Genomic DNA, 16355 nt, shown 5'->3' with positions numbered 1-16355 from the left:
AACAGTATCAGCTAATTCTTGCAGATTAAAATACACATTGTGTGTGCTCTCCTCCTGTCTCCCCCGTTGCATACTTTAACCTCATTTGGACCACAATTGGGAGTAAATACTGCCCTGACCAAATGAACTCATCTGACCCCGTCGCATGACCCCGTCGCATGACCCCGTCGCATGACCTCCGGCGCGGTTCGTTTTCCTTTCCGCCTCTCGGCCTCATCTTTTAATATGTGGACTCTGTAATTAGTCAGAAATGCCTCAAAATATTCTTGAAAGCAGCGGATGAACGGCCAGGCACTAGGACCCTGAAGAGACGCTGGCTCACACTGTTGTCACAACACTGCTACCACTGCCCTCTGCCGTCATGCGCATGCACAGGGCGCGCGCGCACACACACACACACACACACACACACACACACACACACGCACACACACGCACATCTAGTTAGCCATAATCCACATTGCAGTATTTGGAGTTTAATTTTCCCACACCTCTGATTGTACGAATGAATGGAACGAGACACCAAATATGTCTGATTTGTCATCACGTTGTCTGCATGTGTGTGTTAAGTATTCCTTAAATCCGGACTGTGCCTGCAGGTCTGCAAAACACTAACAATAACACACACACATGCACGCAAAAAATGCAAACACACATACACACTGCTTCTGTAACGTGTTAGTGTGTCAGCAAGCCTCGCACAGCTCGAGAAACGTGACTAGATCAAAAGCAGATTCAGCATCCTAGTACATGTTCATGGGTGGGTTTGTATCTGTGTGTGTGTGTGTGTGTGTGTGTGTGTGTGTGTGTGTGTCAGAGTGAAGCCAGGCGTTAGTCACGCTTGGTGAGATATGAAAGAGCAGGGGATCCTCCGCCGTAAGGGACTACTCACGCACACACACACACACACACACACACACACACACACACACACGTGCCTTCCTCTCTCCTCTCATGTCTGTTTTTCATCACGCTCTTTCTCATGCTTTATTGGCATGGAGTACAAAAATACTTACAACCAAAGCAACAACAACAGAAAACAGCTGATGACCAGATTCATTTTAGCGACAAAGACAGCATGACAGTTACAAAAAACGAGCGCTTTAGTAATATAAAGTCTCTGACACATCAGAGGACACATTTAGTCAAAGAAATTACTTTTTCACTGATTGAATGAATTGGTAATAATTTGTTGTTTGTTTATGTTTATGTGACACATGTTTTTTCAGTAAAAACAATAGATTGCTTCCCCACCATCTCACCATCCTCTCTGAACCTGCCTGATACTCAATGGTGACGTAATATCATTGACCATCTGCTGCTTTGACGTATTATTTGCAGTTTTCAGAAAGCAGAAATTCAGACTCATTCTGAAACCTGCAGCCTGAATCTGAATAGAAGATCCACAAAAAACTAACGTTCTATGAATGTTTAAACCTATGATGGGAGGAATGAAGTGAAGAACATTAACACGAAAGTAATTATTCAAAAGCAGGATGAAAAGAAGACATTGATCTAAATTAAAGTTATTCCAACCGTTTAAATTGAAATTCAATACATCAACAACATATCATCTGGTTTATATTTGTTAAATCTGTAAAGATGTGAGAAGAAGAAAACCTTGACTCGTCTACGGCTTCAGTCTCTCCAGCAAAAAGAAAGCAGACCTGAGCAGAAATAGAGGAACAAATTCATCTATTTTGAATGTGTTGAAAAATATGACCTAGTTAAGGTGTGTTTGATTTATCTTTCCTGTCACTCATACATCCTCAGTAACGGACAGATTACTGGCAAGGTGAAAATTACGTAGCTCAATCTCACTTTCATAAAAATGTATGTTTTCTGTGTTAATGAATGCTAATGTTAATGAATACACAGGATCCAAAATGAAAAAAATAATAATTATGATCAGCAGTTAAGCAGCAAACTGTCATTATGTCATTAACTATAATGTCATTTCAGACTCCTTTATCAAATGAAAAATGAAGACAAAAGTGTAAATGTTGTTCATTTTACCAAATGTGAATTCAGTTTCTTCCACACTGATGAATAGCGTGTCCACACTTCACTGTCAGCATTATATTGCAATGAACCCACGGTACTTAACCCGGCCGACATCTGCGGTTTCAAAGCTACAAGACGGCACTGGTATCACAGGAAACTAGAAGACTAATACTGTTAGCAACAATACACAAGCTTCAAGGCTGTAAACCTAGGCTACATTTTGCAGGGCAAAGCTAGCGTGGCTATTTTCATTGGGGTCCTTTTACGTCCATCTCACAATATTTTAATGGGAATGTTCTTTAATGACACACACGTGTCTCCCCTTTATAGACATGCCCACTTCATCCCATACAGTGTGGTGAGTAAGTTTATTTTTCATTCATTATAAATATTAAAATAGTGTATTTGAATATACGTTTACCCTAAACACTGCTGGTTCTGCTCAAATTCTCTAAAACTGGAAAGCTGAAAATCAGTTGTATTCAAGTTAGTGCCAATAGTGGATATTTCAGATGGTTTCAAAATTAAATCACTGAATAAATTAACTTGTTGTGACCACGAATTTAAACAAATCCAGGTGATGTATACTACTTCTAGTTGGCGTAGACTGTTGATGTATCTCTCTAAAGATCCTCTCTCTCTTTTTAAAATGTGGTTTTAATTCAAACGCAATCCATTGCAAAACCAGTCCATCTAAACCCTCCAGCACTAAGCCGGGTGTAAACAAATTCCTCCTCTAACTGGGCGAAATAGATCTTCAAGTCAAGAGCGTGACACAGGCACCGTGCAACCACCTCGCTGTATATTGTCCGCAACACAACATGAGCATTCCCTGCTGACTCAGCACTAGAAGGGCGCACAGGCCGTCTCAAGAGAGCTCAGCCAAGTTCGGGGGTACTTCCCCCACCCTACTGGACAATTTGGGTGGAATAGTGATGAAATGTAAACAAGAGGGATGTCAGCTGCAAACTGTTATAGACACTGTACTTCTTTCCTTGTTTTGACAGACAGTTCATCTAACATATTTGCAGTGCATCAATATATTTTCTAAAATCTCCCTGTTAAAAAGAACCGTTAGAATAACTAAGATCTCAACCTGATAACATCACTCAATAGGGCAACGAATAGTATTTGACTTTTTTCATTTCGTTACAGCTATACGGTGACAATTAAAGTATTACTTTAATTTTATTTGTGTGCATGAGTGCAAAGACAATACATCCTGCAGTGGCCTCAAATTCAACACTTTTTAGCAGACAACCACCGGAACACAAGGGAAACAAATGTTAACTTTGTCCAGGCATCAGCAATCCAAGCATTGGCTGCTAACTCTGTAAAATAAGAATGGATCCATTTTTACATGAAGACATGTTTCTGCATTAAATTAGTTTGAAATAGACCAGGCAATGCATGAAAAACATACATGTGCAGGTTGATCTAGTTCATTATTGCATTGACCCGACCCCCTTCCTGATGTATAGATGTCCGGTGCACTGGTGACCAACACGATCCTCTCCCAAAAATACCATCTACACACCAAAAAGCCCTGAGCCACTTCTTATTATTCTCGAGACACACTCTGCCGTTACCCTCTCCAGCTAGACAAATATTTATATATATATATATATATATATATATGTACAGATATATATAACTCCCCGCCTTACAGTTGTCTCTGGGTCTGCCTCTATCTACCAGGCTGTCATGGTGAGGTGATCTAATAGGACATAAGTGAGGTCCAAACACTTTATTATGCCTAGCTGCTGAACTGGACAACAGCATAACAATGCATGCTCAGATGCACGCAGTTCAATGCTGTATCGTCTTATATTGCCTCACTTAGTGAATTTCTTCTCACACCAGCCTCTGCGGTGTGCAGATGGTTTATTAGTATAACAGTAACACAATAACAAACCAGTTGATGCTTAAGTCACGTTAATTCTGGGTGTCTCTCACTCTGATTCCCAAGCTCATGTCCAGTGACCATTTAGACTAAGTTGAAACAGACATTCCTGAAGCCTTCTTTTGGTTTAGCTGTGTGTTTAATGGCAATTCACAGATGCAGCACAGTGTGTACCAACAGTTCCTCCACATCAAAGGAACAGATCCTTCGGCACTCGGGAGGAACTTCAATATTTCATGTGCTGATTTTCCACTTAACAGTTTCATAGTACTTTGCAAGTTGATGAATACCAATTTTAGCCTATGCTCATTCACTTGGCATGACCTTGTGATGTGTAATTAGTGAGTATTCTCATAAGGTTTGAGGTGTTAGTCATGTAATATTGGGTTAGAGATGCAATAGATCAGTTTTCACATTTATAATAGAATCATTAGATGTAAAGCAGAGAGAGGGATGAAGGCAGTACTTTATTTTTCTTTACAGCGTGGCTATTACATAATAACTGTAGCGCAGAGCTTCCAACGGACCCAAACTTTCACCACTGCCGACTGTGTGAAGCAATGCAGAGCACCAACGTTAACGCAGGACCCACATGCAAACTACACAAGCCCTACAACAGTGCCACACTAGTCAACTCTGCAATCATGTCTACACAAATAACTACAGTAAAATAAAAAAGTAGATAGGGTGGTTGGACATCAAACCGAAATACCCTTTGATACCAAAAGATTATAAGGTAAAAAAATGACTTTGAATACCTGCTATATATAAACTTTTTGAAAAGTTGTCTATTAGTTTATGAATTCCATTTGTGGTATACAAAGAAGAGATTTAAATGCATTTTATAGGGGAATTCAAATGAATTAAGCGTAAGATACCACAGTTGTAGTTGAAAGGCTTAGAAGATGTACAGCACAACTCTCTCTCTCTCTCACAGCTTAGTCATTACCTCTTTCCTTCTCTCCATCAGCACATTTTTACTGAGTCAGTTGTAACTGTCTGTTACCTTTACTCCATGCATGCCTCTCTCTCTCACACAGACACACACATAAACACTACACACAGCGTTCTACCTACCTTGCATCCAAACATCAGAGATATGGTGTTGTTGGTGCATGCTACTTTGCAGTGGCACAACATGTGGCTAACGTAAGCTAGCTGGTCCCGCGCTGGGGGGGCATCCTAGTCCTCATACACACATTTCACACTCACAGACATCCACACACGCACGCACACGTGCACATGCACGCCTTCCATCCACCTCCCCATCCCACAATACCCCCCCCCCCCCCCCACCACTACTGCCCCCTGGCCACCCCCCTCCGCCCCCCCTCCCCCGTTCCCCAATCCCACCGCCTGGCTACGGTCCTCAGCTGTGGCAGGCCGGTGTCCTCTCCCTCGCACTCTTTACTGTTCTCATCGTCATCATCATCTTCATCAGTGTAATCCTCATTGCTGGTCAGGAGGCGGGGAGCAACATGGTCTGCGTGTTCCTCAGTGTGTGTGTTTGAATCTGTCAGCACATGGGTTTGTGTTTTCAATATGTTGTTGTTGTTGTCAGAATGTGTAGGTCAGTCCATGTGTGCACGAATGTGTGTGTGTGTGTGTGTGTGCGTGTGTGTGCATGCGTGTGTGTGCGTGTCAGAATGGATGTGGTCTCTCTTGCCCTCCTCTGTAGCAGCAGTCCCAGTCCTCGATCTCCTCTCTCTCTATCTGTGTGAGTGTGCCTCTCTCGTTCCATCGCTGCCCTTCTCCCTCCCCCCCCCTCCCTTCTCTCTCTCTCTCTCTCTCCCAGGTTTGCTCACTCTCCCTCGCTCCGCTCCGCTGGTTCCCTTGGCCAGCCTCTCAACAGCAATATCAATGAGAGACAAAAAGAAAGGGGAATATAAGAAGAGACCTGCACACAGAGGTGGAGGGAGGATTCAAAATGTGTCTTTCCAATGTACCCTCTCTCCCCCTCCGTCTCTCTCTCCCCCTCTCTCCCTCTCTCCCTACATGCTGCAGTGATGCTCTGCCTTGTATAGTTGCATACCAGTACACATGCGCTCAAATACACACACACACACACGTGCAACTTTGATGAGGGGAGCAGGACAGAGAGACATAGAGGGAACGCAGAGACAATCTTGTCATGATCCATTTCAAACACACACGTACCCACCCACAGACACACACACACTAAAAGGGAAACTTGGTCAATTAACATTTAGACCTTACAGGAAGGTTAAACTTTTTTGCGGCAATTTTTAGCTGGAGCATCTGTTTCCACAGCATCCCTGCTGTGTCGCCTAGCTGGCCTTATTAAAATGAATGAGGTGGCTGCCCTTTTTCAGTCAGTCTAAGCATGGCGATGGCTGTTGGCTCGTCTCTGTATCCAGTTATTTGCGGTTTAATTGTGATATTCAACTGATGGGCCGATGGGCCATTCATGGAGCTGAAAAAACAAACGTGGCTAAGCCTGTTTAGCCTTTCTGAATTAATAGCAATAGGCTGTAATAATACACAGTATATAAAACATGCTTCTTTTTTCTGCTGTTTACTGTAACACTAAAATATGGTTATTAAATTGTATTAATAATCTATTCAAAGAACTACAAAACTCTACATTTACTTCACATCATATGGCGTTAAACCAAACCAGAGAGAAGTTTATCGAGTGTAAATTTGTCCATGTTGCTATTTATGCAAACAGTCAAAGTTTTTATTTTCTCTTTTATAACAGGAATTTGGAGGAGAGGAGAGGAAGGATTTATGGGAGATAAAGGGCAGAGGAAGTCAAACAAGTGAGAGCTTAATCTTCAGCCGAGACTCTTGATGCTGACGGCTGGGCCATCTGGGCCGATCTTCCACACCCGAACACACCGACCCAAACACGCGCGGTGGTCTCTCCGACTCCTCGCCGCGACCGGGAAACAATCAACACAGCATGAGCGAGAGGAAGACAGAGAGAGAGGAACATAGCACGAGGAAGCGGAACGCGAGGCGGACTGAGGGTGAATGTAAGGTCACCGACTCGGAGTCGTCGAAAGGTTGAATCAATCCGCAAACCAAGACTACGCCCCGGGTTACATTTCAAGCTGGTGATCAGCAATGGTTCCAACAGACAAAGCCTGGAGGAGCCAATTAAGTCCAGAAATTGATGCAGGTAGACAAGTCATTTAAATAATGCAATGACATGAAAGGTTATTCTGAGCTTGTCTCCAAAAAACTGCTGATGCAAACGCTGACACATGTGCAACTTTGTGTTCTGCAGCTATTAAGCATGAATAATGAATGTGCTAAGCATGTTGCAAAGCCTCAAATCTCTCTGTGTACATTACATTTCTGGAAAGTGTTCTGTATTTTACATATTTGCATCCAACCTCAATAACATCTTTTATCAATATTTTTTGGTGTCCGACTATTTCGTAATGTTATGTTATTCATTTGGTTGCTTTTGAATTTGTAATCGCTTACAAATTAACTAAATTTGGTTAGATTTTAAACAAGTAATCCACACGATCCTCTTTGGTGTGTTTTGGAGTTTACAGGCTTGGTGGACGACATTTCTGGACCTCTACACTTGCCTCAAAGTTTTTCCGCGAATCTTGAACATCATTACTCTGCAAACATTGAGGCCAAATTCTTTAAAATAAACATTTGCTGAGGGCCCAAGACGTATTCCCGGGAGCGTTAAAGGAGAAGTGAAGATTACATTCATTGAAATGTCATGAAATTATAAAAGTTATGCCTGACAACGTGTACATGCAGAGTCACGTTCTGTTTTGGACCTGGAGGTTACTTTCATGCTTTCAAAGGGTCAGCTTTGGGTCAAGTAAGTAAGTAAGTAAGTAGCTGTCCTTAGAGTCGCTCTGTGTTCGGCAAGGAACAGATGGAGACGCACACACACGCACACACACTAACACATTCATACATCTGGGATAGCCACAGGCGTGTTAGCTCATATGGCTTATAACATAATCATGTGAGTTTAAAGATAGAATCTAATGTCACATTGGCAAAATCACACATCAAGTAACTGAACGGTAGACAAAGAAAATGAAAATAAAGGAAAAAATGAGGTAGAAATGAGAGGGAGGGAGAGAGAGAGAGAGAGAGAGAGAGGCAGTGGACACAACCTCATGAGCCTAGCAGGCATGCACTACATGTTAACATTAGTAGGTCAGCCAGTACAGAAATAACTACACTGTGTGTTTGTGGCAACCTCATACACTCACTACTAGCCAATAGTGTCGTATTCTCCATTTTACACATGAACAAATCTCCATACATCAACATTTCAAATATACTCATGTGATTAGCTCTAACCAGCTGTGTCTTCAGATTCCACATGAGTGAATTTTCCTCTCTAGCTCTCGTCCTCCCTTTCTGAAACGCTGTGTGGGGACACGCAGACTGCCGCTGAAGCCCTGCAGCTCCAAATATCTGTGCAGCAGACAATTTAGCGTTTTACCGCAGTCACGGACTGTCATTTATTGAGCACTTTATATTTCCAAAGGACAAATAAGTGTCAGGAGAGTCAAGTCTCTGCAGAGTTATAACGTGAGCACCCAACGTAGCTGTGTTTGTCGTGCATATAGTGCCACTATGTGGCAAAACACAGACACAGCAGTACCTGGACAATATGCTCATGTCAATATTATTCATGTCTAATACACGCTTTTGGGGGTTTTACCCTTATTTGAAATGAAGGAGCTTATAGCATCTTATGTTGTTCACCGATGTATATATGAGTTGTAAGGCAGCAGTAATAAATGCACAGTCGCTATGGCTCTGGAAGTACACATAGAATTACTTAAACCATACATATAGTGTATATTTCATATGAATTAATGTACTCATTTTTATTTATTTTTTAAAGTACGGTTAAAGCCATATGATGGCTGAATTTATTTAATGGATATAAACAAACCAATTGAGAGAGCAAAGTCACCAAAATGAGACAGGGACAAATCAAACAAGTTTTCTGCTCTCAATCTCCACAAATCATCATTTCCAGGGCAATTGTTGCATTTATTCTAGCAGTAGCTCAGGGCAATATACGAGGAACACTTATAGGGCCCTGATCTCTCTCTAAACTATCCTGACAGGCGGGGAAAGCCACAGTGAGTCAAAGCCGTTTAAAAAAGAAAAGAAATCAATAAGGAGACTAAAGCTAACCGAACTGAACCCAGTGGACAGCCTAGTTGTGTGTGTATATATATATATATATATATATATATATATATATATATATATATATATAGGTTGGCATCTGTGAATTGTTTTACGTGTGTGTATGTGTGGCTCCTCAGAGATTAGTCATCTGCCTAATGGGATTAGCTGCTGCGACTGTACTCAGCCATGACAAAGGCAGAACTATTTCATGTTAGCTTGTTCGCCTGTTTGCTGAGGTGGCTCAACAAGAGGAGGCGACACAGCTAACGGCATCCTGTCCCTGTGGACACGGGGACAAAGGGAACTTCATTCATGCGGAGCAGTCTGGCCAGGTTAAAGGCCAGAGATACTTATGCAAGAACTCTAATATACTGAACCACCGAAATGTGATCAGGCTCATTGTGTCCCTTCTAACATAAAAGGGACAAGTGTCCATCGCGTGTCCGTCCGCCTGCCTCGCTGTACTCTACAGTTGTGTGAAACTATCAGACTTTATATCACAGTGTTTCAGACGGCTGTGATACACATCTTGTTCCAAAATAGTGGCTTAAAATATACAGAAGAATACAATGTGTTGCTTTTTATTGAATTAAGTGCATTTACATTACTTCACTTGTGCCTTACGCATGTACATGTAGATAATATGTAAAATCATGTTGTTGAAAAGTAGAAAACAGAGCTGATAAGAAGAATTGTGACGTTTTACATACACACACATCAAAACACAGATAGCGGCCTGCTGGTCATTTATTTGTTAACCTCAGGTGACGTAGCAACTCTGTTACCGTGGTTACGAGACTGGCGCTAACTCCCTGAGTGAAACCCGCAGCCGGCGAGTCAGACACTGTAATTCAAGTAAGGGAAGATACGTTACATTGATTGAACAGTTACGATGGTCCATCTTCACATGTAGCCCGCGCCACTGACCCGGTAGGTGTCAGCCCCACGACGGGCGGGGCTGTCTGAACACACACAGACAGTCCAATTCGTCACAACAGGTGGGGATCCCTGAACCCCGCTAGCCAGTGAGATCCGCCCCGCACTGCATTGCTACTGCAGATGCGTAGCTCGGGGCTCAATAGTCCTGCCGCTGCTTGGGAAGTTCTCTCCCTCCTCTCCTCTCATGCTTTCTCCGTTCATTAATTTGTCGGCCGTGACCCCTCCTCAAAGTTACATCACAGTGCCAGCTGGACGGTTGCACAGATGGATGGATCGGTGGAATGATGAAGCAGAGTTTCCTGGCAAAATCCAGTAAAGCCGCCCAGAAATGTTGTGCGGGGAACTGGTGCGCTCGCACACAGACTCGATCTCTCCTCTTCCTTCGGTCTTTGCGTGCGTCGCTTTTCTTTCTCCGCTCCCTTTTCTCCCCTTTGTCCAATTTAACATGGCTCTGTCAAGTCTATTAGCAGCCTACGGTAAGCCTCTTAGGAGGTACTCTTGCTCCCTTGCAGCACAGAAGGCCAGAATCACCCACTGCTAAAACCAGGTCGGGATTTAAGAGGAAAAAGGGCTCGGACAAGAGTATCGATAGGAAGTCTAATTCACGTACGGGATGTCCTCCACAAGCATAAGTACTATATATATGTATATATATATATATACATATATATAGATATACATGTGTCATCTCTGTGGTTGATGGTTTAGTGTTGAAGGTAAGATAGATTTGCTTTCTGCTTAGATCTAGCTGTACGAAAGCGTATCTGTTTCTGGAAAGTCAATGAATTTTATTCACGAAAATGTTATTTTTGTTCTAAACAAATGCCCTCAATTCTTAAATTTCCTTTTCTATTAACCCAGAAGGCAAACAGCAGAAGAGTCTAAACAGCGTCAAAGAGACGTGAAACGAATCAAGCAGGATGTACAGAAACCTCCTCCAGCAGTAATCCAGAAGTCTCGCACGCTGGAAAATACCCTCCGTTTTTTCAAGCCATTATCCTAATGAGATGAACAAGATTAACAAGATGAATGTGTGATGGAATCCCTGCAGTCTGTGTGTGTGTGCGTCTGTGTGTGAGTGAAGGTCTCAGTCCTGAGTTGGATTTAAAGTTCCGGAGTTGGCCTTCGGGTGTAGAGGTCATCGTGATTAGCATAGCTGATTAACAAGCTCAAGAACTGGCTCCTAGACAAAGGTCAAAGTTTGTATCCTTTAAGCAGACAATGGGCTATGAACACTTAAGCAGAGTCCTTGAATATGCACAATGAAGACTGTGTCCAAAATGAGATGGAGAGGGGACCAAGACTAAGCCTGAACTAGCATATAATCACACATTCAACATCTTTCATTCTGTTACAGTAACCATGTATAATCAAAAGTTTCAAAGTGTCTGTAAGGTCATCAAACAGCTTCTGAATCCCCATCCACCAAATTCTCCCCAATGCCAGAAGACGTGGGGAGGGGGGGGGGGGGTCTCTGTGTAGACATTGGTCAGGTGGGGGAAGAAGGTAACAAAGTATGCACGTTTTGAAGATTCGGCCTTTCACACTACTTCTGTCATTTCTTTATATTTTAGCTGTGCGATGGATTGGATGCCTTTGAAGAGATACGGCCCTAAAAACGTGCGGTTTCCTTATTTGACTTAGACAGTCTCACACGCCACACAACATTCTCAACATTGCCTCTACTCTCCCATCCTGTGCAGGTGGAGGGGGGGGGGGGGGTGCAGGCTTGAGCTTATCCCAGCTCACACCGGGCCTGCTGCTTTTAAATGGGCCATTCATTCCTGAGCGTGCACATATGTGCATAATGCATGCTTACAATCGTGCCAACCAGTCAGTCAACCAGCAAATCCGTCAGCTCGTCTTTTCAAGGCCGTGTACCATCAACCCAGTTTCCCGTCTCTCTGGGTGTCACATGTTGTCAGACCAACAGCCAAGCAACTCCCAGTAGAATGACTTTGTTAGAGGACAGCCAGTTTCTGTAAGACATCACCTTAAGTCTCTTTATCCACAGAAAACAGCACATCGATAACATCCGTCCAATAAGCAACCCGTCACCAATTTGATATGGCTCATTGATAGCAGGTGCACTTAGCTTGCTGTCATTTCTGCAAAGCCTGTAGTTTATTCTGAAATGCTTCCTCCGGATGCTTTCAGAGGAATTCCACCCTAACAGGACTGCAGGTCTCCGTCCCACAAATCACGCTGTCTTCATGAGAGTTGATAATAATAATACAATTCGGGATTCACACACTATTTTAGACAAAATGTCGACATAGAAGTATTGCAGTATTGACTGAAATTAATGAACAAATACCATCATGAGGAAAAACATAACACAAAATCTTCATAATTTAGTCATTTCAAAAATTGATGTGAGGCTGAACACCCCTTCTCCTCCTGCCATCTCTCTCCGCTCCCTTCCTGAGTCTCACCTTGGTAGTGAGGATGCAGATGCAGTCCATCCTCACCAGTCCGGCTGACAAACTTCCATCAAAACATCTTCGAGCCGCAACTTCCACCTCTCAGATGCTTGTTGCATTTGGTGACATCCTTTTGCAGTCTGTCCGTCTCCCTCCCCTCCTTCGCGCCCTCCTCTTTCATCCCTCGCTCTCTCGCTCTCTCCTCCCTTTCTCATGTCCTCTCCACCTGTCCTTTTCACCAGAGCAGCCAGACGGGACTCCTCCGCTTAAACAGAGGCCGTCTCGGAAAACATGGCAGCTGTCCCGGTGCACCTCGGCCCGCCCTCTTGTTTTCCAGCTGCTGTCTTGGTTTTATGGCAGCTGGTAGACACATTTTGCCCTCAAAGAGTGCGCGGTTCAGAATATGTATCAGCACACGCACGCAGAACACACCCGACACAAATACTGAACAAAAAAAAACAAAAAACGTGCAGAGGCAAGCGCAGCAGTGCATACACATGGATGCACAGGCAAACAATCACGCAGACAGACATGCACAGACACACACACACACCACTCTGCCGTTTTATCAGGTCAGTCCCTGGCAGAAGTGGGTGGTTAAAGTGAGTGAAGAGTTAAAAAGCGAAATAGCAATGGATGCTCTACTTTCAACTTTGGGTAATGGCAAAGTTCAAGTTGCTCCCTGAAGCTTTATGAAACAGAAAGGGATTTGACTTCAGTCACTGAGGATACTGGGTTTTACCCAGATACTTGCATACATCACCACGGCAGATGTTCAATTGGAAACTATTTACTGTACTATGCAAGACCGGCAGAGCTGGGAGAGAAATTTGGGTGGAAAATGTCTCATCCAAATGTTTCTGTTGCTGTCCTACTCTACTTCTGTCCAGCCCCCCCTCCTCCGGCCCTGGAGTCGTAATCCTCACTGCTGCCATCAGAGAGATAACAGACCGCCTGCGCTGCTTAATGTGTGCTATATGAATATTGTTATTGGGTCTTAATTACTTACATCGCCTTTCAACACAAGTTATATTATTTATTTAAAGAAGTGCAATAAAGTGGTGACAAGAAAAAAAGATGCAGAAAATGTGATTGCCTTCATTTAAACTTTGGTCAGTAAACACAAAATTGCCTGTTTGCAATTACTGGCAAAAAAACTGAATGAACCCCAGTTTCTAATGAATAAATAAATTAGGAATACTTGAGCAGCACATGACTGGAGTTACCACCAAACTCAGTAATAAAAGCAACACAATTAAGTCAGTATTTTGCTGCACAGAACCTGATTGAAATCCTTAGTGTGAAGCAAAGTAAGTCAAGATCAGCACAATTTCCATAGATGTGGACAGTTTAAAACCACATGGTGTCCATTATAAGCCTCTGTCCAAACAGCCAGAACCACAAGTAACCATTTCAACAAGATCACCAAAACAAAAAACGTTTGCCTGATCATGTCTCTGATCTCATTCTTCTTACTAGTGGAGCATTAAATGTTGCTGAACTCAATTGATTGGACTTGTCATATTACGTAATGCAATGTGAACCAATGTCCAAAGCAGCCAGCCTGCATAAAAGCTCAGTCCATCTCATTCTGCTGCACCAGCCTCCTTTCCACAAACTAGTTCAAGAAGAGACCAGTGAAGATTTATCCAATCCGAATTCTGATTAAAGGTTATTTCAAGGCTCTTTAAGGTATCTTACAAGTAATGTTTAGCCGATAATGCAGCACCCTGTCTGTATCACAACAAATACAGTAAATACTTGCTTATACAGACAGAATACAATGAGGCTACCATGCAAACAATTAGTACACCAAACACGAAAAGAACTCCGAGAATCAAAGAGTAAATTGAATTCAATTTTTTCATTTAAAAATAGTTAATCTTAGACTCAGGAGACATACAAAACGTCACTACTTTTCCAGAATCACATGTCATCGCAAGCAAGCAACCAACAACCGGATCACCCATCAACTTTGACTATCCGTTGTGGCGAGATTTCCAGTTGGCATAACAACAATCCGAGATGTCTTACCTTGTTGGGGGTCGGTGGGCCGGTAGCTGGTCGGGGGCTGGCTGGGCCATGGCTAGGACTGGTGGAGGTGACCTTCACTGGCCCGAGCCTGGTCGGATAGGAACACATGCGGAGTAAAGAGGGAGTCTGGGAACTCGGAAGATTGTTAGTCATTATTCTTTACTATTGCACATGAATGAGTGGTGTTGCATGGTGTTGCATTATAGCGAGGATTTCACCCATGTGACACACTGCTTTAACAGCCACCATCATTTTATGTTCCGATGACTTTCAAATGAATGAAATCATTTGAGGCATAAAAACAAATCATTTTGAGGCATTTTCTACTTGATAAATGCACATTTTATTAATTTCTAAAAGTGACGTTCAGCTCGTGTACATTTTTCTATAAATGGGTTTTAGTTTTAGTGGAAATAAATTGAAATTAATTTGTTAGCATGAACAGTGTCAGCACACTGATGAAATTGTGAGTCATACTCACTTTAGGTGACCAATTGCCAATTGCACACTGACATTTTGAAGCCATTGAACGTGTTCAAATATCAGTTAACAGTTTTGCTAATACACCCTAAACACATGGATGTTGGACATACCTGGAATGAGGAGGACCTGTGGGGCTGCGGCTGCTGAAGGGGAACTTCCCCTTGTTGGGGCTGGTTGGACTCCTGCTGCGAGTCGCCTTGCCTGGGCCTGCGTCCTTGCTTGTCTCGAGAGCCGTAGAGACCACAGCGGCGTCTGAGACTCTGATGAGACCTGGGCTGGTGGTAGGAGTGGTGCTGGTGGGGGTGAGCCTGTCTGGGGTGGGTGGAAACACGGTGCCTTTGACGGTGCTGGAGATGAGGGCTGACACGGTCACCAGCTTGAGGTCCGGGGGGGGGCACTCACCTTTCGGATCGGCGGAGCTGAAGGAGCTTTCTGAAGAAGTGTTGGATTTGGCGGCAGCAAGGTGCGGCTTCGTGCCATTCAGTGAGGCTCCGGGAGGTGTTTTCATGGAGCCGCCGGGGGTTCCTACGCCATTCGCCGTGACCCTGGGGGATGTGGCATCAGAGGCAGTAGAAGGCACAGGAGGCTCTGATGCCAAAGACTTGGGGGCTCCGGGTTGGACGGGAGGGAGGGGAGCGCGATACTTGACCGACCCTCGCTTTGACGGAGGTGTGGTGGACTTTGTCGTAGGGGAAGACGGCTTGGACGCGGGTCTCTCGGATGGGAGCGGAGCGACATGGGACTTGACTGACTTGGGTTTTGGGGTCAGGGGTTTTGGCTGGGATGGTCCTTTGGGTGCCTGGGGGCTCGGGGGCACAGAGGGGGGCTGTGGCCGGGCGGGGGGCTCTGTCGTCAGGTTGCCAGCGGCCGTGAGGTGAGCGTCTGTCTGACCCACAGACGACTTGCTGTCTGTGAGGACGGTCAACTCGTAGTACTCCTGAATGTCTGGGAGGAGAAGATCAGATCAAGGTTTATTGAATTTCATTGAATGGATTGATCAATAAAAAACGGTATAAATTCATAAAAAATGAAATAAATGAAAAACTAACTATAAATAGCACAAAAAACTGACTATTTGTGATTTGTGGACAGTTCATAGAAAACAAAATAAAATGTCCCTATGGGCTCAGGGAAGCTGTGATTGAAATTATTCTTCAACATTGTATGGAAAAAAATGATCAAACTGATTAATCTATAATGAAAATAATCATTTGTAGCGGCCCTGTATAGAATTATAATACGTGTTTCTTAATATCACTGCTGTATATTGTGCATAGGACGAGCTAATTGAAGGCTGATACACTGCTGCCCTCTAGCGGTAGCTCGAGGTCACTGCCACCACCGTACAACAGACAGCAGGGTTTCCCAATACTGTCATTTTTCTTTTTATAGGTAAGCACATCAGCAAATGT

General features: G+C 43.5%; 1 protein-coding gene across 11 annotated transcripts in view; it reads right to left on the bottom strand.

The window, feature by feature from the left end:
* Positions 1-16355, bottom strand: part of LOC120824323 (discs large homolog 1-like protein) — a 78480-nt gene that overhangs the window by 59368 nt on the left and 2757 nt on the right. For 5 of the 11 annotated variants that reach the window (XM_078107934.1, XM_078107935.1, XM_078107937.1 and 2 more), the window contains exons 3-4: positions 15054-15888; positions 14461-14548 (exon numbers count right to left, since the gene is read on the bottom strand). In XM_078107934.1, coding sequence (XP_077964060.1) covers positions 14461-14548; positions 15054-15888 — 923 coding nt within the window. Of the gene's footprint in view, positions 1-4984; positions 5184-9938; positions 10429-14460; positions 14549-15053; positions 15889-16355 lie in introns of those variants that run through there. The other 6 variants (XM_078107936.1, XM_040185060.2, XM_078107938.1 and 3 more) reach the window with 4 other exon arrangements.

Source organism: Gasterosteus aculeatus, chromosome 8, assembly GCF_964276395.1.
Source record: "Gasterosteus aculeatus chromosome 8, fGasAcu3.hap1.1, whole genome shotgun sequence".
In the NCBI taxonomy this organism is placed as follows: Eukaryota; Metazoa; Chordata; class Actinopteri; order Perciformes; family Gasterosteidae; genus Gasterosteus; species Gasterosteus aculeatus.
This window is presented reverse-complemented; position numbering and strand designations above follow the sequence as displayed.